Source organism: Lontra canadensis, unplaced genomic scaffold (genome assembly GCF_010015895.1).
Source record: "Lontra canadensis isolate GAN:19392208 unplaced genomic scaffold, GSC_riverotter_1.0 scaffold23, whole genome shotgun sequence".
Lineage (NCBI taxonomy): Eukaryota > Metazoa > Chordata > Mammalia > Carnivora > Mustelidae > Lontra > Lontra canadensis.
Genome location: NW_022631017.1, coordinates 11,016,213 through 11,038,972, shown reverse-complemented (window position 1 = coordinate 11,038,972; position 22,760 = coordinate 11,016,213). Strand labels below are relative to the sequence as shown.

General features: G+C 44.0%; 1 protein-coding gene and 1 pseudogene across 4 annotated transcripts in view; one reads left to right on the top strand and one right to left on the bottom strand.

The window, feature by feature from the left end:
* RNF8 (ring finger protein 8) overlaps nucleotides 1-4,420 on the top strand; it is a 48,986-nt gene extending 44,566 nt beyond the window's left edge. For all 4 annotated transcript variants that reach the window (XM_032862323.1, XM_032862322.1, XM_032862325.1 and 1 more), the window contains one exon: nucleotides 4,200-4,420. In XM_032862323.1, coding sequence (XP_032718214.1) covers nucleotides 4,200-4,405 — 206 coding nt within the window. In that variant the 3' untranslated portion in view covers nucleotides 4,406-4,420. The remainder of the gene's footprint in view (nucleotides 1-4,199) is intronic.
* Nucleotides 4,421-5,301: 881 nt separating this feature from the next.
* Nucleotides 5,302-7,522, bottom strand: LOC116870506 (annotated as a pseudogene).
* Between the last annotated feature and the right edge of the window lie 15,238 nt (nucleotides 7,523-22,760).

The following is a 22,760-nucleotide window of genomic DNA, read 5'->3' as shown; positions in this document are numbered from 1 at the left end:
CTCCATCCATAGAGAGAAGAACCCACTTCACCAGTCCTGCGGTTGGACATGACATGAAGCATCAGTGGTCACATGACCACCAGCCAGACTTTGACTCAGGACACATGACAGACACATGGGGACAGCGTCCATGCACTAGGCACAGGTGGTTTGAGTGATGTCACAGTAGTGTCATGCAGCTGTCAGGGACAGCAGCAATAGCAGTTCCAGCTGCAGGGTCCAGTGTCCTCCCTCAGGGGAATCAGTGGTGTGGACAGTGGCATCAATACCCAGTAACAGGCACTGGCTGTATGTGGGCCCACCTCTAGGGTCCAGTGTGGATTCTGTTCCTGGCTGTGTAGCCTCAAGCCTTTATTGTGGCTTTCCTGGAAATAAAACAAGGTCCTGTATACCCTTTCTCTTCCCTAAGTCTCTCTGTAACTGTACATATGTATCATAAGGAGTCAGAAACCCATGCAGGGAAGAGTTTCCAAGAGCAAGAATTCAGGCATTTTTTTCCAGCTTTATAGAGATATGATTGACATATACCATTGTATAAGTAAATTTTGGGGGGGTTTTTTTTTGTTTTTTTTTTAAAGATTTTATTTATTTATTTGACAGAGATCACAGGTAGGCAGAGAGGCAGGCAGAGAGAGAGAGGAGGAAGCAGGCTCCCTACTGAGCAGAGAGCCCGATGTGGGGCTCGATCCCAGGACCCTGGGACCATGACCTGAGCCGAAGGCAGAGGCTTTAACCCACTGAGCCACCCAGGCGCCCCCGTATAAGTAAGTTTAAGGGTAAAAACCTGTTGATTGATATATTTCTATACCGCAAAATGGTAACAACAATTACAATCATAGCATTAGCTAATACCTGTATCATGTCACATAGTTACCATTTCCTTTTATGAGGTGCGAACATTTAAGACCTACATTCTTAGTAACCCCAAGATTTTATGTTGAGCTGATAAGCACTTCCTCAATCTGCCTGGCTTTGCCCCATGGGAGAGAAAATATGTTTCTCCCAGCATGTCTTGCATTTTTCTTCCTACAAAAAGAACATTTAAAGATTTTATTTATTTATTTATTTGAGAGAGAGAGAGAGTGTGTGTGTGCCCGTGTGAGGGAGGGGCAGAGGGAGAGGAAGAGAATTTCAACCAGACTCCATGCTGAGTGGGAAACCTGACTCAGGGCTCAATTTCATGACTCTCAGATCATGACTTGAGCCAAAACCAAGAGTTGGATACCCAACCGGCTGAGCCACCCAGGTGCCCCCCAAAAAGCATTTAAACGTGTCTATAAGAACTCTTCCCACAATGAGCGCTCTCACCAATGACTTCAGTGCTTCCCTATCTGGAGGAGCACCAGGATTGCTTGTGGCTTTGTTACAAAATACTCAGGCCTCTCCCCAGACCCATCATCTTAGAATGCTTGATAAGGTCCCAGGAATCACTTACATAATAAGCCCTACAGGAGAGGCTGATGCATGGCCATGTGGGGATCCTGCTTCATGTGCTCGCTACTCCATGTGGGATCCGAAGACCAGCAGCAGCAGCACCAACCTTGTTATCAACCCAGGATCTCACGCTTTACTCCAGCCTGCCTAGATCTTCATAGTCCGGGAAATTCCTGTGCTCACTAAAGGCTGGGTCTCCCTGGTCTACGTGCCTTCTAGACGCACAATCAGCCTGTGCAATGCACTCTGGGTATGCGCTCTGATCAGCCTGCTTAGCCCTGAGGAGTCCAGGGTTTGGTCCTGTTGCTTTCTCTTCTATGGCCCTCGGCCCCCTGGTGACCTCATCTCTGCTGAAGACTCTAAACATCATTTATATGCTGTCATCTCCCAAATCTCCCCTGCACTCTGTATCCGACCGCCAACCTGGCTTGGATTTCTAATAGACCTAGTCAGTTTCACCATTTCTAAAGTGGATGACTGCGATGCTGCTTCCTCAAATGTGCTTCTTTCAAAGTCTTCCCTGTTTCCAAGGAAGGCACTCCACATTTCTACTTGCAGTCTGAACTACTGGATGCCCTCCTTGATTCCTTTCTCACCACCCAGAATGACTCCACTAGGAAATGCTGCAAAATCCATCTGTAAATATCTCCAGCAGCCAATCACTTCTTAGTAACTTCCCTCCTCTCAACCATGACATACAGCCCACACCCCCCTCCTGGGACACTGCACTGGTTTCCTACAGTTTCTCTGCTGGTCACTTACCTTGCCCCTCTCGATTCTGCACAGCAGCAAACAGGTGCTGCTACAGAAACATCAGTCATGTTGATCTGTTCATTCTTGTAACTCCACATTTCACTCAGAGAAAACTCAAAACCTTCTAATGTCCTCAGACCTCCATGATGAGACTGACCTCTGGCCTCATCTCACCTGCTCTCTGCTGCAGCCTCAGTGGCCTCTTCACCCTTCCTTGAACGCAGGACATGCTCCTGCCCTAGTGTGTGTGCCCCAGAGGCTCCCTGCCTGGAAAGAACTCCCCCCAGACCTCTTCTTACACAATTCCTTCATGTCCTTCACATCTCTCAGAAGTCACCTTCTCAGACTCCCCTGATCCCTAGAGTAAAGAAGCCATCGTCCCCGTCCCAGCACAGGTGCTCTCTGGGTCACCTTCCTCACAGCTCCTGCCAACTTCCTAATTAAACCCTTCCCTTATGGACTGCGCTTACACAAGACACAGTTCACCTCTGAATGACCCTGGTATGGACTGGGCACCACCACTTCCATGTGGACTTTTATACAGTAAATACCATCCATGCATTTTTCTTCCTTATTATTTTTTACTATTTTCTCTAGCTTAATTATTAGAAGAATATAGTATATAATATATGTAGCATATAAAATATGTGTTAAGCAACTGTGCATTTTATTACTAAGCCTTCCAGTCAAGAGTAGGCTCTTTGTACTTAAGTTTTTGGGGAGTCAAAATTATACCTGGATTCCTGACAGTACAAGCAGGCCACTGCCCCAATCCCCACATTGAGAGACAAGTGGGAGTCTGCCCCTTACCACTAGAATATAGTCTTCCCAAGACCAGCACATTTTGCCTCTTCTTAGTCTCACTGAGCTGTCCTAGATGTAAACATAGTGTGTCCTGTATTAGGCACATGACAATTATCAGTGGAATGAATGAGCAGATAGAGGACTCCCTCTTCTAGATGAGTCTCAGGCACAGCTCTTCCAAGGCAGCCCCATGTGCACCCACCTCACCATCTGGGCTGCCTCTCTCTTCTCACAGGGCTGCCCTCCCCTTTCGCTCTCTGCTCAGCCCCTCCCCCACACACCATCTCTCATGCACAGCACAGCACACAGAGTTCTCTCTTCAGAAGCACTGTACTTAGGCTTTTTGTATCCTTTTCTCCAACCACACAGAAATCTATGTTCGACTCTGCTTTATAAATCCATGAACTTGGAACTGAGCCAGCACTAGGATCACTAAACTAAGGGTGGGGAGTGAGGCCAGAGCAGCAGGGAAGGCAGAAACTAACTAAAGTTTAATAAGGATGAGAACCTCTCAGATTCTTCTTCTCTCTAGCTCCAGACTCTAAATAATAATCCAGAAAACAGCTCTAGAGGAAGGAGAAGAGATAGATGAATCTGAAAGTTCATTCCTCCATACCACAGAGACTCCTGTGTGCAGGGGCTGACCTAGGCCTATGGGAACGACAGCCCAAAGGACACCTGCTGCTGTAACTGACAGGGTCACCCAAGGGAGAATGGGACAAGTATACAAGAGCATGAACAGGCCTGATACTACAGAAACTGTGAAACAAACACCCCCAAGTGGGAGCTATGTTGTGACCCAGGCCTGAGGTGAGGCTGACCCAGTGACAGCAAGCTCTGGCTGCAGAAGTTCCTGGTGACAGGTGATGTCCAAATCCCTGTGATCACAGGTCCTGGTAGGACGAGCTTCCACAGAAGGGGCAGGACAGAGAGCAGAGAGATGACTCAGCTGAAGAGTGAGAATGTCACTCCCATGATGCATTGAGCACAGACTGGGCACAGGCCCCATCTCTGCTTGACTCCTCACAGCCTATTCCTACCCCCACCTGCCACAGACTCAGCACAGAAAACACATGGATTCTGGAAGGTTCTCAGTGCTTCCATTTATTTGCTGTCTCAACTTTACAAATTTCTTTTATTACCTCATCAGCCACACATGCCAAGTGTTAAAAAACATAAACTCATATCTGTATTCTCATTTTCAATAGGGAAGTCATTTGTACTAGCCCAACATGAAATAAAGACAGGGATGGAGATGGTCCAGCCCAGCCTCTGCTGGAACAAGAAAGCACATCAGAGAAGAGAACGCAGGTCAGTATGGGAAGGGGCCATGGTGGGCAGGGTTGACCAGCCTCCCCACCTCCTCATATTATACTCATATGAACACAGACACATTCTGACACCTTTTGCATAAAGGAGTTGTTGGTGTCACCAAGTGGGAGTGTGAATAAATCTTGCAACGCTCAGTCCCCACAAGGAAGCTGGTCTCATACTGTGAAAAATGATCATGTCAAATTTAGGTAAATCACATAAGAGCTGACATTCTCAACAGCCCCCTGCATGCTCAAAGTGTCCCTAGTGGCCCAACCCTTCCCCATATCAGGCCCTCTGAAGTCTCACCTCCAGTTATCATGAGAGAAACATCAGAGCCCTGGCCTCTGTCATCGTCTAGGGGAGAACAAAGAGGACATGGTCAGAGTCCATAGGAGATGAGACTAAAGGAGGAGCTATGGAGTAGGCGAGCTCCCCATGGGATCTTGTCTACACTACCCTGGGGTCTCGGGAATCACCCCCTCCATACTTAGGTCCAGTGTGAGAGTGGTTTCCTCTTCTTTCATCTGTGGGAAGAAAACATCTTGTCAAAAGCCTGGAGAAGGCTGGGCCATGAGATCCTAGTCCAAGTGCCCTAGTCTTGATCCAAAAGGAAGTTTGCAGAATTGTGACTGAAGATCCAGAGCAGGATGAGGAAACATGACAAAAGAAGTGTGGGGTCACTGGACCAGAAGACTTGCTGAAGGTCTGTGCCCAGCAGGGACCTTCCTCCCTGCCCTATGACTGCTGGGGATCAGGTCCCCATCACCAGAATTACCAAGATGAAAAATTTGTCCTTCCTTTTCATAAATGTCTTGCTACAGAGTGAATGTTAGTAATCAGCTCCAGACCGGGCAAGTACATATGTGTGGATGGTACTTGACAGTAACAAGGCAGGACTATCTGCTACCTAGGAAACCCCCCAGTGGGAAAGAAAACTCAGATCCCCCCCACTCCATTTCCTACTTGAGCACTTCTTCCTCCAGATCACAGCTCCAGTCACACAGTGACCACAGGGAGTGCCAGACCAGCAATGATCTATGTGATGGGGATGGTGGGAGGGGGAGGGTCTGGAAAGGGAAAGGAACATGAGGGGCCAAGACCTGTAGTAGGAGTCCTCACTTTGCCAAAATTCTCCAGAAGGTCTCTGCTTTCCCTGAGAAGAGGCTCTACCCCAAACCCTCCTTACCCCATATCAGGGTGATGGGCTCACGCAGGCCCTCATGCTGCACGTGGCACATGTATTTCTACTCCTCTCCAGAAGGCACCACTATGGCCGCCCACTTCTGGAAGGTCCCATCTCCTGCAGGCCTGGTCTCCACAAGCTCTGTGTTCTGGGTCAGGTCCTCCCCATAATGCTGCCAGGTCAGGGTGATCTCCGCAGGGTAGAAGCCCAAGGCCCAGCACCTCAGGGTGACTTCTTTGTCAGAGATGGGGTGTTGGGTCATGTGTGTGTTGGGTGGTTCTGAGGAAGAAGAATCAGAAAATCCACACTTGGGTTTGTTTACCTTTATGGGCCACTGAAATGGCATTCATGTGACCATCCTGAAGTGGACCAGGCAATTGGTTTGGATGGAAGAAGTACAAAGTCCAGTCACCTTTGACTGGCCTTTGGGCCAGTCTTTGGGATCTTTTAATCCTGCAAAGTTCTAGAACAGGGGGATGGCCCAGGGTAGGACACTGTAGGTCTAAGTGAGAAAGCACACTATTGGTCCTGACAATGCGTGGCTGGTGATTCAGTCAGAAAACCCAGAATCAGATGTCCAAAGATGTTCCCAGATGGAGATATTCTCAGATGGAGGTTGTCATGGTTCCCAAGGTGGCTGCCAGGGTCAAAGGGAACCACTGATGTGTTATTTCAGGAATGGTCTCCACCTGCCTCCCTGGAGAGACTGGATTCCTCAATTGTCCTTTAGAGAAAAGCGACTCTGGGTGAGTCACTCAGTAGGAATATGAACACCAAGGCGGATCTCCCGCTCCTCACCCATTGAGTGGTTGGTATTCTGACCTTGAGTCCATTTTCCCTTTCTGTTGGGAAGCCAGCCCCAGTGGTGGGAGATTAGGGAGGCCCCGCTGCCCCGGTACCTGTGCGCAGCAGCGTCTCTTCCCCTTTCTCCAGGTACTTGCGGAGCGACTCCTCGAACGTGCCTTCCAAATAGCTTCTGTAGTGCTCTGCAGCACCTGCCGCCTCCCACTTGCGCGGGGTCATTTGCGCCGCCGTGTCGCAGCTGTCCAGGAGCGCAGGTCCTCGTTCAGGGCTATGTGCCGTCGTAGGCCAACTGCTCATACCCGTGGAGGAGGAGCCCGTCAGGCCCCAGGTCGCAGCCAAACATCCCCTGGAGGGTGTGAGACCCTGGCCCCGCCCCCGCGGTCCGCTCTCAGATTGTCTCCACCCCTAGTGGTGGACGAGCGACTAAGTCCAAACATAAAGTAAAACCGTTTGAAAGTTCGGGGTGCTCTTCTAAGGTCGGGGAACTGGGATTCTCGCAGACTCGGCGTGGCGCTCTTACCCGGACACTCGGGGAGACCCCAGCCCGTCGGTGGGGATGGAGGTTGTGACCTGGACCCGGGCCCTGTTGCTCACCGGCCTCGCTCTGGTTGTAGTAGCCCAGGGCGGTTTGCAGGTTCACTCGGAAGGTCTGTGCGTGGTGCCTGGCGTTCTGGGTCTGCCGGTCCCAATACTTCGCCCCCCACCCCTGCCCCATCCACGGCGCCCGCGACTCCATCCTCCCACTGGCAGAGTCGAACCTCACGCACGAACTGCGTGTTGTCCACGTAGCCGACTTCCCAGTACTGGGGCTCCCCGCGTCCGGGCCAGGACACCGCGGTAGAGAAATACCTCAGGGAGTGGAAGCCTGCGGGCGCGGAGAGGCTGAGACCCCGCCCGACCCTCCTCCCGGCGCCTTTCCGGGGGACCAGGTGGAGACTGCCGGGAAGGCAGGGAAGGGAGCACCGAATGGGGGAGAGCAGGGCGCAGGCGGCGAGGGACAGGGGAGCACAGGCTCGGGCGGGGCCGGGAGCGGCTGGGGGTCTGGGGCGGGGGCAGCGGAGAGGCGCATTCCCCGGGGCGGGGGGTGTCCCTCCTCCTTCCCCGGGGTCCCCTCGCTCCCGCCTGGCAGAGGCCCTTTCCTCCCGTCCCGCACTCACCCGCCCAGGTCTCTCCCACGGCCAGAGCCCCCGACAGCAGCAGGAGGAGGGCTCGGAACCCCATGGCCCAGACCTTCAGGGTCTGAGGTAGGTGTGTCCTGTGGGTCTGGTGAGGACTTTAGAACCCGGAACCGCGGTGCCGCTGATTGGCTTTGCCAGATCCCCGACACCCAATGGAACTGCTAACTGCAGTCGCCTGGAGGACCTGACACGTGGTGAGAGGGAAAAGTGAAACCCAGGGAGAGGGGAACTCTCCAATACTCGACTTCCACGCCCCAGACACCAATCTTGAGAGGCAGGCCCTCCCTGCGACCTGCGACTTTGCTCCGACCCCTCTCTTACTGCACGGAGCGCTCTTTATCCCCCAGTCTCCCTGAGTCGTGACTGAATCAGTGATTCTCAAACATTTTGATCACAGTATATCTATATGGCCTTACAAATTACTGAGGATCCCAAGGGTAAATTTGTATCTATGGGTTTTATCTATCAATGTTTACCATAGTAGGGATAAAACAGTGTTAAACATTTACTAATTCATTTAGAATCATATTAATGATCCATGACATGAACAAAAAATACTGCTTTTGTGAAAAATAACTATTTCCCCAAGTAAACAGGGCAGTGAGAAGAATGGATTTCTGTTATATTTTCCAGTTTTCAAGTCTCTTTCTTATTCTTGTCTGTCTCATTAGAAGACCCCTGGACATTCAGATTTGCTTCTGCACTAATTGTGTTGTTTTGGTGGAAGTATATGAAAATATTTACAGCCTTGCATAAATATGGGAGAATAGTATGTTTCATAATCTTTTCGGATAATTATACATAGTCATGCTTGATGCTATAACAACACAAGTTATGTTTCCTGTAAGGTTATTTGCAAAGTAGCAACTGAAACAGTATCTCATTGACTATGTCCTTCTCTGTTAGATTAAAATCTATAGGCCCAACTTGTACACCGAATGGATCTTGTACTAATGCTTGATTTGTTTTAAAGTAATATGTTGTTTCACTAGGTATTGTAGGAGTTCCCGTGTTTACTAGGCTGGAATCAAATTATCAAGATGTCACATTTGTTTTAATATTACCACAGATGCTGACAGGAAAGTTTGTCAGTAGTGAGAAGCTATCTTTGGTGGATCAAAAGTTTTCCAAAATTCTGATTTTCTCTCCAGAGTTTACATTTGGTCAAGGCAACAAGAAGTGCTGTCATATGTGAGTTGATTTTAATGAAGGGGTAGGTTGATGTTCATTTTTAAGAAACTGGTGGCCAAATATCCTAGTCTAAATAATCCAAGGTCTGGAAAGCGTGGAGAGCAGTACCGTCCAAGACAACATTCTGTGTGGAAGGAATTGTTCTGTATCTGTGCTGTAAGTATGCTGGCCACGAGCTTCATGGTGCTCTAGAGATACAGGTGACCCTTGAAATGTGTCTGGTGTGCTGAGCAGCTGCATTTTTAATTGTTTCTAATGGAGAGGAATTGAAGTAGCCATATGTGGCTCATAGCTACCATGCAGACTGTATACATCTAGAACGCTGTTCGTTTTCAGGATTCTGCTCAAAAAAGATACTGTGAGACTCATAGGTATATGTATATTAAATTTATCTTCAAATGGAAGTCAGGGGTTTGTCTATGTGGGTCTGAGACATACACTTATAATACAGCATGAAAGTGTAACTAATGTGCATTATAACAGCTGAAGTGTACAGACATTAACCAGAACACGATGTAACACATCAAGGTCATCAGTGTTCAAAAATGCCCATCACTGGAGCTAACTGACGTATCTATTAGTTCAGGTGTCTTGTTGGTGCCTGTGTCCACGTGGTAAATATAGGAGGCACGTAAGTCTTCACTCAGCCCAAGTGAGAATATTTATTTATTTATTTATTTATTTATTTATTTATTTAAGATTTTACTTATTTATTTATTTGACAGAGAGATAGAACCAGAGAGCACAAGCAGAAGGAAAGGCAGAGGCAGAGGGAGAAGCAGGCTCTGCACTGAGCAGGGAGCCTGATGCAGAACTCAATCCCTGGACCCTGGGATCATGACCTGAGCCGAAGGCAGATGCTTAACCATCTGAGCCACCCAGGCGCCCCTGAAAACATTTATTGAGCACAACATATATCAGATATCTTGGAAGCCCTGTACCTACTTGCAGAAATCATAAAGCAGAAGATGTACATCTTAGAGTCCACCTGCCCAGAAACTTTTACCTCTTTCACCTCCCTATACTTTTGCCCAAATTCAGACTGTTCTCTGTGTTTCCCTTCACCTTCGAAACCCTCTGCTCCTCATTTCTACTGAGGGGAAAATATACATGAAATGTTTATAAGTGTGGGATGAAGAATTCTCTAAGCATGGCCCAATGATGAAAACCCATAAAGAAAAACATGAGATTTCGGCATGTCAACCACACACTCACAAATATACAAACATGTGTCATGATCAAACTAAAAGACACAAAAACAGTTTTTACAGAAAAAAGGGCAACATGCTTCAAAGTTCTTCAGCTCAAGACCACCAGTAACACCTGTGGGCACTCAAGTTGGATCTATTATTTGTTGCAGTGAGAGAGAACACACCCTTTGGGATCCTTGGGGCATCTTAACGTGAAGGTGTATGGGCTTTGGATGGGTGTATTTTTGTTTTTGTTTTGGGATTTTTTTTTGACAGTTTATTTTATTTTTTCCATTTTTAAAATTTAAATTCAATTAATTAACATATAATGTATTATTGGTTTCAGAGGTAGAAGTCAGTGATTCATTAGTCTCCTATAATACCCATTGCTCATTACATCACGTGCCCACCTTAATGTCTATCACCCAGTTATCCCATCCCTCCGCCCCCCTCCCCTCCAGCAACCCTCAGTTTGTTTCCTATGATTAAGAGTCGCTTATGCTCATGGAGGTTCCTCAAAATGTTGAAAATAGAACTACCCTATGACCCAGCAATTGCACTGCTGGGTATTTACCCTAAAGATACAAACGTAGTGATCTGAAGGGGCACGTGCACCCGAATGTTTATAGCAGCAATGTCTACAATAGCCAAACTATGGAAAGAACCTAGATGTCCATCAACAGACGAATGGATAAAGAAGATGTGGTATATATACACAATGGAATACTATGCAGCCATCAAAAGAAATGAAATCTTGCCATTTGCGACGACGTGGATGGAACTAGAGGGTATCATGCTTAGCGAAATAAGTCAATCGGAGAAAGACAACTATCATATGATCTCCCTGATATGAGGGAGAGGAGATGCAACATGGGGACTTAAGGGGGTAGGAGAAGAGTAAATGAAACAAGATGGCATTGGGAGGGAGACAAACCATAAGTGACTCTTAATCTCACAAAACAAACTGAGGGTTGATGGGGGGAGGGGGGTTGGGAGGGGGGGTGGGGTTATGGACATTGGGGAGGGTATGTGCTATGGTGAGTGCTGTGAAGTGTGTAAACCTGGCGATTCACAGACCTGTACCCCTGGGGATAAAAATATATTATATGTTTATAAAAAATAAAATTAAAAAAAAAGAGTCACTTATGCTTTGTCTTCCTCTCTGATTTCGTCATTTTATTTTTTACTCTCTTCCCCTATGATCCTCTGTTTTGTTTCTTAAATTCCACGTATCAGTGAGATCATATGATAATTGTCTTTCTCCGATTGACTTATTTTGCTTAGCATAATACCCTCTAGTTCCATTTTGGGTGGGTGTTTTTGAAGAAGATCTGTGGAAGCTGGGACTCACTCCTGATTGCATGTTGTCAGGATGTGTGGGCAATTCTATGGTTGAGCATCTTAAGCAGTCATGGTAAAGAAGCAGCAATTGCTCACATTAGCCAACAGAGGGAGATATTTGGTATTTTGTGGGTTCAGTGCCTTGTTTTGTCTCTAATGACACAAAGTGATGTCATGGTTTCAGAGTGTCCTTGTCTGATGCTGATGTTCTGTGAGATGACTGGCTTATGTTCCACAGGAGAAGAATATGGCCAAGTGGTGGGCATTAGCCAGCTTGTGACCACATTGAGGGCCAGATGTCAGTGTCAGGCCAGTTCCCTATGTTGGAGGCTGCTGTTTCTTCTCCTTTAAATTCCATATTTTAAAGATTTTATTTATTTATTTATTTATTTATCTATTATTTATTTATTTATTTCTTATTTAACCTACTGATCCACCCAGACACCCTTTAAATTCCATATTTTAAAATAGCTACATCTTATCCAGAAAATACTTTAAAAATTAATGTTTTCATTTTCTTTGGGTAAATACCCAAGACTGGAATTATTGGCTTACATGGCACACGAAAGAAATAGAACTTTTTTTTTGTTTTTGCATCTTTGACTTTTAAAAAAAATTATTTTATTTTATTTCAACTAATTAACAGAGTGTAATATTACTTTCAGAGATAGACTTCAGTGATTCATCAGTTGTATATAACACCCAGTGCTCATTACATAAAGTGTCCTCCTTAATGCCCATCACCCAGTTACCTCATTCCCCTACCCACCTCCCCTCCAGCAACCGTCAGTTTGTTTCCTGTAGTTAAGACTCCCTTATGATTTCTCTCTCTCTCTCTCTGATTTTGACTTATTTGTCACTCCTTTCCCCATGATCCCGTTTTGTTTCTTATATTAGTGAAATCATATGATAATTGTCTTCTCTGATTGACTTATCTTGCTTAGCCTAATATTCTTTAGTTCCATCCATGTCATTGCAAATGGTAAGATTTCAAATTTTTGATGGCTGAGTAATATTCCATCATATATATACACCACATCTTCTTTATCCATTCATCTGTTGATGGACATCTGGGCTCTTTCCATAGTTTGGCTATTGTGGACACTGCTGCTATGAACATTGGGGTACAGGTTCCTATTTGGGTCACAATGTTTTTATCCTTTGGGTAAATACCTAGTAGTGCAATTGCTGGGTGGTAAGGTAGCTTGATTTTTAACTTTTTGGGGAATATCCATACTGTTTTCCAGAGTGACTGTACCATCCTCTATTCCCACCAACAGTGTAAGAGGGTTCCCCTTTCTCCATATCCTCACCAACATCTGTTGTTTCTGGAGTTCTTAATTTTAGCTATTCTGACTTCAGTGAGAATGTGAGATGATAAATCATTGTGGTTTTGATTTGTATTTCCATGATGCCTACTGCTGTTTAGCATTTTTTCATGTGTGCATTGGCATTTGTACATCTTCTTTGGAGAAATGTCTGTTCACGTCTTCTGCCCATTTCTTGACTTGATTATTTGGTTTTTGGGTATCGAGTTTGGTAAGTTTTCTATAGGTCTCAGATACTAGCCCTTTATCTGATAAGACATTTGCAAATACCTTCTTGGGATACTAGCCCTGTATCTGATAAGACATTCGCAAATACCTTTTCCCATTCGGTAAGTTGTCTTGTGGTTTTGTCAACTGTTTCCTTTGCTGTGCAAAAGTTTTTATCTTGATTAAGTCTCAATAGTTCATTTTTTAAAAAGATTTTATTTATTTATTTGACAGACAGAGATCACAAGTAGGCAGAGAGGCAGGCAGAGAGAGAGGAGGAAGCAGGCTCCCCGTTGACCGGAGAGCCCGATGCAGGGCTCGATCCCAGGACACTGGGATCATGACCTGAGCCGAAGGCAGAGGCTTAACCCACTGAGCCACCCAGGTGCCCTCAATAGTTCATTTTTTAAAAGATTTTATTTATTTGAGAGAGAGGGTGTGCAAGCACAAGCAGAAGGGAGGGGCAGAGGGAAGAGGGAGAAGCAGACTCTTCGCTGAGCAGGGAGCCTGATGCAGGACCCAATGCGGGACCTGATCCCAGGACCCTGAGATCCACAGCTTGAGCTGAAGGCAGACTCTTAACCAACTGTGCCACCTGAGCGCCCAACCAAAAGTTCATTTTCGCCTTTGTTTCCCTTATCTTTGGCAGCATGTCTAGTAAAAAGTTGCTGGGGCCAAGGTCAAAGAGGTTGCTGTCTGTGTCCTCCTCTAGGTTTTTGATGGATTCTTGTCTCACATTTATATCATTCACCCATTTTGAGTTTACTTTTGTGTGTGGTATAAGAAAGTGGTCCAGTTTCATTCTTCTGCATGTGGCTGTCTAATTTTCCCAACACCATTTGTTGAAGAGACTGTCTTTTTTTCTACTGGATATTCTTTCCTGCTTTGTCGAAGACTAGTTGACCATACAGTTGAGAGTCCATTTCTGGGCTGTCTGTTCTATTCCACTGATCTGTGTGTCTGTTTTTGTGCCAGTACCATATTGTCTTGATGACTGCATCTTTGTAATATCACTTGGAAGTCCGGAATTGTGATGCCACCAGCTTTGGTTTTCCTTTTCAACATTCCTTTGACTATTCAGAGTCTTTTCAGGTTCCATACAAATTTTAGGATTATTTGTTCCAGCTCTGTGAAAAATGTAGATGATTTTTGGTAGGGACTACATTGAATGTGTAGATTGCTCTGGTAGCATAGACATTTTAACAATATTTGTTCTTCCAAGTCATTAGCATGGAATGTTTTTCCATTTCTTTGTCTTTTCCTCAATTTCTTTTATAAGTGTTCCATAGTTTTCAGAATACAGATGCTTTGCCTATTTGGTTAGGTATATTCCTAGGTGTTTTATGATTTTTTTGGTGCAGTTGTAAATGGGATTGATTCCTTGCTTCTCTTTTTCCTGTCTCATTGTTAATGTATAGATATGCAACTGATTTCTGTGGATTGATTTTATATCCTGACACTTTGCTGAATTCCTGTGTGAATTCTAATAATTTTTGAATGGAGTCTTTTGGGTTATCCTTGAAGAGTATCATGTCATCCGTGAAGAGTGAGAGTTTCACCTCTTCTTTGCCAATGTGGAAGCCATTTTTTTCTTTTTTATTTCTTTCTGTGTTGAACATAGAAAGTGGACATTCCTGTCATATTCCTGACCTTTTGGAGCATTTATTTATTTTTTAAAAGATTTTATTTATTTATTTGAGAGAGAGAGAACCCAAGCAGGGGGAACTGCAAAGGGAAAGGGAGAAGTAGGCTCTCCACTAAGCAGGGAGCCTGACATGGGCCTCAGTTCCAGTACTCTGGGATTATAATCTGGCTGAAGGCAGATGCTTAACCAACAGAGCCACCCAGGTGCCCCTTATTGGAGCATATAGTCCATTTACATTCACAGTAATTATTGAAAGATATGACTTTAGTGCCATTGCATTAACTGTAAAATCACGGTTTCTGTTTATTGTCTCTGTTACTTTCTGGTCTTTGTACTTTGGGGCTCTCTCTTCAATCAAAGGATCCTGTTAATATTTCTTGCAGGGCTGATATGGTGATCACAAATTCTTTTAGTTTCTGTTTGTCCTGGAAGCTCTTTATCTCTCCTTCTATTCTGAATGAAAGGCTTGCTGGACAAAGCATTCTTGGCTGCACATTTTTCTCATTTAGGACCCTGAATATATCATGCAAGTCCCTTCTGGCCTGCCACATCTCAGGTCTGTTGCCAGCCTTATGTTTCTACCCTTGTAGGCTATGGACCTTTGTCCCAAGCTGCTTTCAGGATTTTCTCTTTATCCCTTTATTTGCAGGCTTCAGCATTATATGTCAAGTTGTTCACATATTTTTATTGATTTTGAGGGGAGTTCTCTGTGCCTCCTGGACTTGAATCCCTATTTCCTTCCTCAGATTAGAGAAGTTCTCAGCTATAATTTGTTCAAATAAACTTTCTACCCCTCTCTGTCTTTTCTCTTCCCATAGGACCCCAATTATTCTATTATTGTTTTGCTTTATGGTATTGCTGATCTCTCGAATCCTCTCCTTATGATCCGTAGTTAATCTCTTTTTTTCTCAGCTTCCTTATTCTCCATCATTTTGTCTTCTATATCACTGATTCTCTCTTCTGCCTTGTTTATTCTAGTGGTTAGAGCCTTCATTTTTTATTGTATATCAGAAATAGGCTTTCTGATTTTGACCTGATTAGATTTTAGTTCTTTTATTTCTCCAGAAAGGGATTATCTAGTGTCTTCTATGCTTTTTTCAAGCCAAGCTATTATCTTTATAATTGTTGTTTTGAATTCTAGTTCCAACATCTTACTTATATTCATATTGATTAAATCCCTCCAGTGAATACTGCCTCTTGTTCCCTTGTTTGAGATAAGTTCTTCCATCTTTTCACTATATCCAGGAAAAAATTGATGAATGAGAGGGAGGGGTGCCTGGATGGTTCAGTCAGTTTAGCATCTGCCTTTGGCTCGGGTCATGATCTCAGGGTCCTGGGATCAAGGCCTGTTTCAGGCTCCCTGCTCAGTGGGGAACCTGCTTCTCCCTCTCCCTCTGGTGCTCCCTCTGCTTGTGCTTGTGTGCTCTCTCTCTGTCCAATAAATAAATAAGGTCTTTAAAAAGAGAGAGAGAGGGGCATCTGGGTGGATCAGTGGGTTAAAGCCTCTGCCTTTGGCTCAGGTCATTATCCCAGGGTCCTGGGATTGAGCCCTGAGTCAGGCTCTCTGCTTAGCGGGGAGACTACTTCCCCCTCTCTCTCTGTGCCCACCTCTCTGCCTACTTGTGATCTCTGTCTGTCAACTAAATAAATAAAATCTTTCAAAGAGAGAGAGAGAAATACAAAAATAGGAAAAATGACACCAAAAAAATATACACTACACAAATCAGAAGAGAACAGAAAACAAAAAGAAAACAAAAGAAAAGAAAAATGAGAATAACATCAAACAAGAAGTTGAACAGAACAATAAACTAGATTCTGGGTGTATTTTGGTCTGTTTGTTAGAAAAAACTAGATCCCAAAATAGGAAAGAAAGAAAAACTTTATATATATATATATATATATATATATATATATACACAAAAAAAAAATGAAGTTGAATATAATGAAAGGAAGCCAAAAATGAAAAATAAAACCATAAGTGTAAAAATGAAAATTAAAAAAGACTTTAAAAAAGAACAGATAGAGTAAGAAAATAGCTGAAAAGGAAAATAAAATATAAAATTGAAGGACTAAAGAATAATTTAAAAAAGACCATGAATGCTATATACTTCTTTCTTCAAGATCTGGAGTTTTACGGTTCTTTTTGATCAGGAAACTTGATATTCACTGGAATTTCCAGCTGGTCTTCTGGGAGAGGGGACTGTTGCACTGATTCTCAGGTGTTTTTGCCTGGGTGGAGTTGTGCCACCCCTTGTAGGGGGTCAGACTCAGGTTAAACTGCTCCAGAGCCCATGTGAGGGAAGAAATCAGCGGTGCCCAATCTCTAGCCTCAGAGCTGAAAGTTCACACCCCCCCCACCCTTCAGCATGCCCTCACAGAAAGGCAGTCAATCACTCTTATCTCCTTGGTTTCTGTCTAGATTGTATTTAGCGAGTCCATGATACAGCAGTTTTGTTTTTGTTTGTTTGTTTTTGTTTTTTTTAATGATTTTATTTATTTGACAGTGGAGAGACAGAGAGGGAATACAATCGAGGGGAGTGGGAGAGAGGAACAGGCCTCCTGCCCAGCAGGGAGCCCAATGCAGGGCTCAATCCCAGGACCCCGGGATCATGACCTGAGCTGAAGGCAGATGCCCAACCAATTGAGCCACCCAGGCATCCCATGATAGAGCGTTTTTATCTCAGGCATGTAACTCCTAACTTTATGTAGTCCTGTGGTGTGCACCTGTGCCACTCCTCCCAGGGGAGGGAAGGGGGTCTCACTGTGCTTCTGCCTCTTGCTGCGCCCCTGCTTGGAGACTGGTCACCCAATGGGGCGCCACTTTGCAGTATAATATATTCATAAGAACTCTTCATATTTGAGAATATAATCTTATGTAATCCTTAATCTCCCACTCTCTTTTCTCCCTTAATGTCCAGCTGCAATAGTGGGAACAAAGTAAGCATTATTTTGAAAGGCTCTTACAAAAATCTTTGGTTCCTGTCCTTTTCCTGCAACTGTTCCACCTACATTTGTCCTTCTTTTTGATTGTCCAGCACCTGAACTACTTAATTTTATTTGTTTATTTATCTATGTATTTATCGATCTATCTATCTATCTATCTAGGTAGACTCCACACCCACAGGTCTATCTATCTAGGTAGACTCCTCCACACAGGCCTTGAACTCACAATCCTGAGATCAAGGCCCGAGCTGAGATCAAAAGTTGGACGCTTAACCGACAGAGTCACGCAGGTGCCCAACTACTTTCTTATTTTTAACTAGTTTCCTTCCTTATGAAGCAAGGCCCACCTCTCCATGAAGAAGCTGAAAATACCAAATACTCACTTTTCCAGAACTCCTTGCTGCTAGAGCTATGTACACAACAGGGATCCACTAATTGAACACACTCAAAGTGTGAATGGGAAATGTGATGCAAAAAACCCAGGCCCAGCAGAAGTGTGGTTCTGGAAGACGGTGGCTCGTGAGTCCAGTTTCTAGAAACAGTTGTGGCAATCGTGCTCAGCACTGTCTGTGTTCAAGGGTATTTGCCGTGCAAGCTTTGGTGTGTGTGCCCAGATGCTAGGGGCAGTGGTGAGTTCAACAGACTGGTTCTTTGGCATGAATTTGGGGTATCATTCCTGGTTGCATAACTGCCACGCCTCTTCTGAAATATCCTTTCAACCCCGTCAACGTATTCCTTCTCTAAGTAGTGTGCCTGAGTCAGAAAGCCGACACAGCCTGCCTGGTTAGCCTCGGCTTAGTTCTGTGAGCTAGCCTATATCCTTCCAAAACATTTTATTTTGATTTGAGTTAACATCAGGTTCCATTATTTGTCTAGGTAGCAAATGTGATGGTGAAGAGTATGAGCTGGGACACCTGGGTGGCTCAGTCGGTTAAACGTCTGCTTCAGCTCAGGTCATGACCCCAGTGTCCTGGGGTTGAGTCCCCCATCAGGCTCCTTGCTTAGTGGGAAGTCTGCTTCTCCCTCTATGCCTCTATCCTGCTCATGATTGTTCTCTCTCTCTCAAATAAATAAAATCTTTAAAAAAGAAAAAAAAAAGTATGAGTTTCCAGTCTTTTTTTTACTTACTCTGTGACCTTTAGCCTGTTACCCTACCTCTTCAGATAAGAGGGCACTTCCCACTCTGAGTGCTCTGGTTAGAGAATTCAGATGGCCCCTCAAAGGTCTGTACTGAGTAATGAACAACAGGTTGAACTGCTGATTGATGGTACCACTCCTTTCGCTTCCTTTCCCCCCACCCACTGGGGGTTCTCTTTTAAGTTCATAACATCCTAAAGCAAATAGGTTTATCATCTCTTCCCTTCTATCCATTTTTTTTCCTCACAAACTTTGGGTGAGACTGGGAGAGAAGGCATTCCAGAAGCTAAAGGAGATGAGAGACAAGAGGGAATAGAAGGAACTCCCTAAAAGCTCAGGGAGGGGCACCTGGCTGATTCATGAGACTCTTGATCTTGGGGTTGTCAGTTTGAGCCCCACATTGGGCATAGAGATTACTTTAAAAAATAAATAAAGCTCAGGGATCAAAGAGATAGACATGTCCTTAGCCTTACCCTCTTACAGATGTTTTCTTATAAGGAGCTTCCTCAGAACATACATACCACACATCTTAGAAGTTGGGACTCGGGACAGAATGCACAGGTGCTCCGTTTTCCTCCCCTGTTTTCAAAGTCTTTTGGCAGCTTTCTAAGTAAGCTCCTGGTGTTGCTATTTCCCTCTCCAATCCATCTTCCTCTCCTTATCCCAAGGTGGCTTTCTAAAGTACACATGAGATCTTGTCTTGGCCACCTATGTTTCTGCTTGAGTCATGGGCAAATGACTTAAAATTTCCAGGTCTCAGTTTCCTCATCTGTAAAGTGGGGATAATAATACCTACCTCGTGGGGGTTGTTATGAAGATTAAGTGAAATGGTTAAGTATGTAGCCTGTAGCATAATGCCTGCTGTGAGCTCTTGCTATTATTGTCATTTATTGTTACTGTAAAGGACTTATATTGCCCGTGTTGCAAAACAACCACGTGCTCTGGAGGTCATGAGCCCTTGCTAAGGAGTCAGACACACCTGGGTTTTTTTTTTTTTAAGATTTTATTTATTTATTTGACAGAGATCACAAGTAGGCAGAGAGGCAGGCAGAGAGAGAGAGAGGAGGAAACAGGCTCCCTGCTGAGCAGAGAGCCCGATGTGGGGCTCGATCCCAGGACCCTGGGATCATGACCTGAGCCGAAGGCAGAGGCTTTAACCCACTGAGCCACTCAGGCGCCCCCACACCTGGATTTTAATTCCAACTCTAACACCTTTACCACCCAGATGAACTCCAATAACTCAACTAATCTATCTTCTGATTTTCTTTCCATAAAATGAGCATAATAAAATATTTCCTCCCAGGGTTTTTGTGAGGGTGAAGTGAGATTACATAAGGCTATCAGAATTAAGTTAGGCTAATCCAGGGCCCTAAATAAGCCATTTGCCCTCGATAGAAAGGGAGCTAAAGGGAAACTCTATTATTAAGGCGTCAGGCTCTTTCTTTTTCCTTCACTGTCTTTAGTGTTTTAGTGGTTTAGAGGTTCCACTCAACAACTTCTACTTACACATTGGCTAGAACCTAGTCATAGTCACACCTAGCTGCAAAAGAAGCTAGCATTATAATTTTTTTCAGCTGGACAGATTGCCACCCAGAATGACATAGTGTTCATGGGGAAGTGAGGCTTTGACCAACAGCTAAATGAGTGAGCTTGGACGTGGATATTTCAGCCCAGTCAAGCCTTTATATGGCTGTAATCCTGGCCAGTTGCTTGATTTCAACCTCATGAGAAACTCCAATACCATACCCACTGAGCTAAGCTGCTCCCAGATTCCTAACCCCTAGACACAGTTTGAGGTAATCAGTGTTGTTTTAAGCTACTAAATTTGGGGGCAATTTGTTATGCAGCAGTAGGGAAACTAATGCAATAGGTAACAAACCCCAGTAATAGTGATTATCTAGGACTTTATCACCAATAGAAACCACAACTGTTTTCCTTTTTTTGGTTTTTGCTTTCTTTTTGTTTCTTTGTTTAAGTCTTTATTTTAAAAGTAGTTAGTTAACATATAGTGTAATTTTGTTTCACATGTACAACATAGTGATTCAACACGTCCACCCATCACCCAGTGCTCCTTAATCCCCATTGTCTGTTTCTCCCATCCCCTCACCCTCCTCCCCTCTGGTAGCCATCTGTTTGTCCTCTGTAGTTAAGAATCTGTTACTTAGGGGCTCCTGGGTGGCTCATTCGTTGAGCATCTGCCTTCGGCTTGAGTTATGATCCCAGGGTCCTGGGATTGAGCCTCACATTGGGCTCCCTGCTCGGTGGAAGGCCTGCTTCTCCCTCTCCCACTCCTCCGGCTTATGTTCCCAATCTCACTGTCTCTCTCTCTGTCAAGTAAATAAACAAAAATCTTAAAAAAAAAAAAAAAGAATCTGTTCCTTAAAAACAAAGAAGTCTGTTTCTTGAAACCATAACTATTTTCATATCACATCAAAGTTGCTGTAGACATTTCAAAATATTATTTCTACTTATCTCAACTTCAGAAGTGCAGTATCATTAGATCTGCCACTAGAATACATGATTACAGTCTTCCATCTACTTACATTTGTGTGCTGGTGCTGGCCAGCCATTGTGCCACTCTGCCTCTAGAACGCAGTCTAGAAATGTGGATGAGCCACTTGAACACATGTCTAATAGTTTAGGTAACAATTACAGAACATTCTTTGAGATAATTTATTATTGTGAACACATGATACAGGTGTATACAGTAACAAGTTCCGTAAGTAGCAGAGGTTTTTTTCTTTTCCTTTTCCCCTTAAACTCCCTTTTTGTATATTGTTTATGTTTTGAAATAAAGGCATGAACACACAGTATGTTGTACAGGTGGTATTTGTATACTGTTTCTCCTTAGAAAATACTGAACATTTAAAATAAGAAAACAGGAGGGCACCTGTGTGGCTCAGTCAGTTAAGCTCCTGCCTTTGGTTAAGCATCTGCTTTCTGCTCAGGTCATGATCTCAGGGTCCTGGGATTGAGTCCCATGTTGGGTTCCCTGCTCAGTGGGGATTCTGCTTCTCCCTCTCCCTCAGCCCCTCCGCCAGCTTGTGCTCTCTCTGTTTCTCTCTCTCTCTCTCTCTCAAGGAAATAAATAAAATCTTTTTTAAAAATTACCTAATCTGAAGATTGAAAAAAATTGAAGAAAAAAAAAATAGTGCTCTGAGACCTGTGGGACAACATCAAGATTGCCAACATATACCTAATGTTTGTATCCAAAGAAGGAAAGGAGGGGAGAGAGCTAAAAGGGAAGAGTTTTTATTTATTTTTAAATTTTATTTATTTTTAAGATTTTTATTTATTTATTTGACAGAGAGAGACATAGTGAGAGAGGGAACACAAGCAGGGGGAGCTGCAGAGAGAGGGAGAAGCAGACTTCCCGCTGAGCAGGGAGCCCTATGGGGCTCGATCCCAGGACCCTGGGATCATAACTCAAGCTGAAGGCAGACACTTAATGACTGAGCCACCCAGGTGCCCCAAGGGAAGACTTTTTAAAAGAAATACTTGTCAAAAACTTTCCAAATCCGATGAAAATATGAATCTATATATGCAAGAATGTAGCAAACCTTAAGTAAGATTAATGCAAAGAGATCCATTCTAAGACACATCATAGTCTAACTGTTGAAATACAAAGAAAAAAATCTGAAAGCAGGAAGGGAAAAATTATCACATACAGAGAGCATCAATACCACTGTTGGCTGACTTCTCTTCCAAAACAATGGGGGCCAGAAGACTGTGGGATGACATATTCAATGGGCTGGATGAAAAATTCTCTACCCAGCAAAACTCCCCTTCAAAAAGGAAAGTCACATAAAGACATTTCTAGATAAAGACAGAAAATTTATTGCTAGCAGAGCTGCCTTTAAGTTACACTAAGGGAATTTGTTCAGACCAAAAAGAAATGACACCAAAAAATGACTCGAATCCACAAGAAGAAATTAGGAGCACCAGAAATGGTTAGTATGTGGGTTAATTTAAAAGAGGAGAAACATATTTTCCTCATTTCCTAACTATCATAAAAAACAGATGATAAAAAACAATTATTAAAACACTGTATTACTGTGTGATGTGACATATATGATAATAAAAATCTTGTAAAAAGCTGAATGATATAAAAAACAAGAACCATTATTTCTAGGAAGTCACAGAGAGCTATTCAACACCATATGGAGCAAAATCCAGATTCTTGGGAGGATAGAATTCTTGACCTTTGTTGCTATAATCCATATGCCTCTCTGAGCATTAAAAGTCCATAAAGGTGATAAAACCAGATCAAGTAGAAAATGTGCCTTGTTTTATAACTTATACATATCT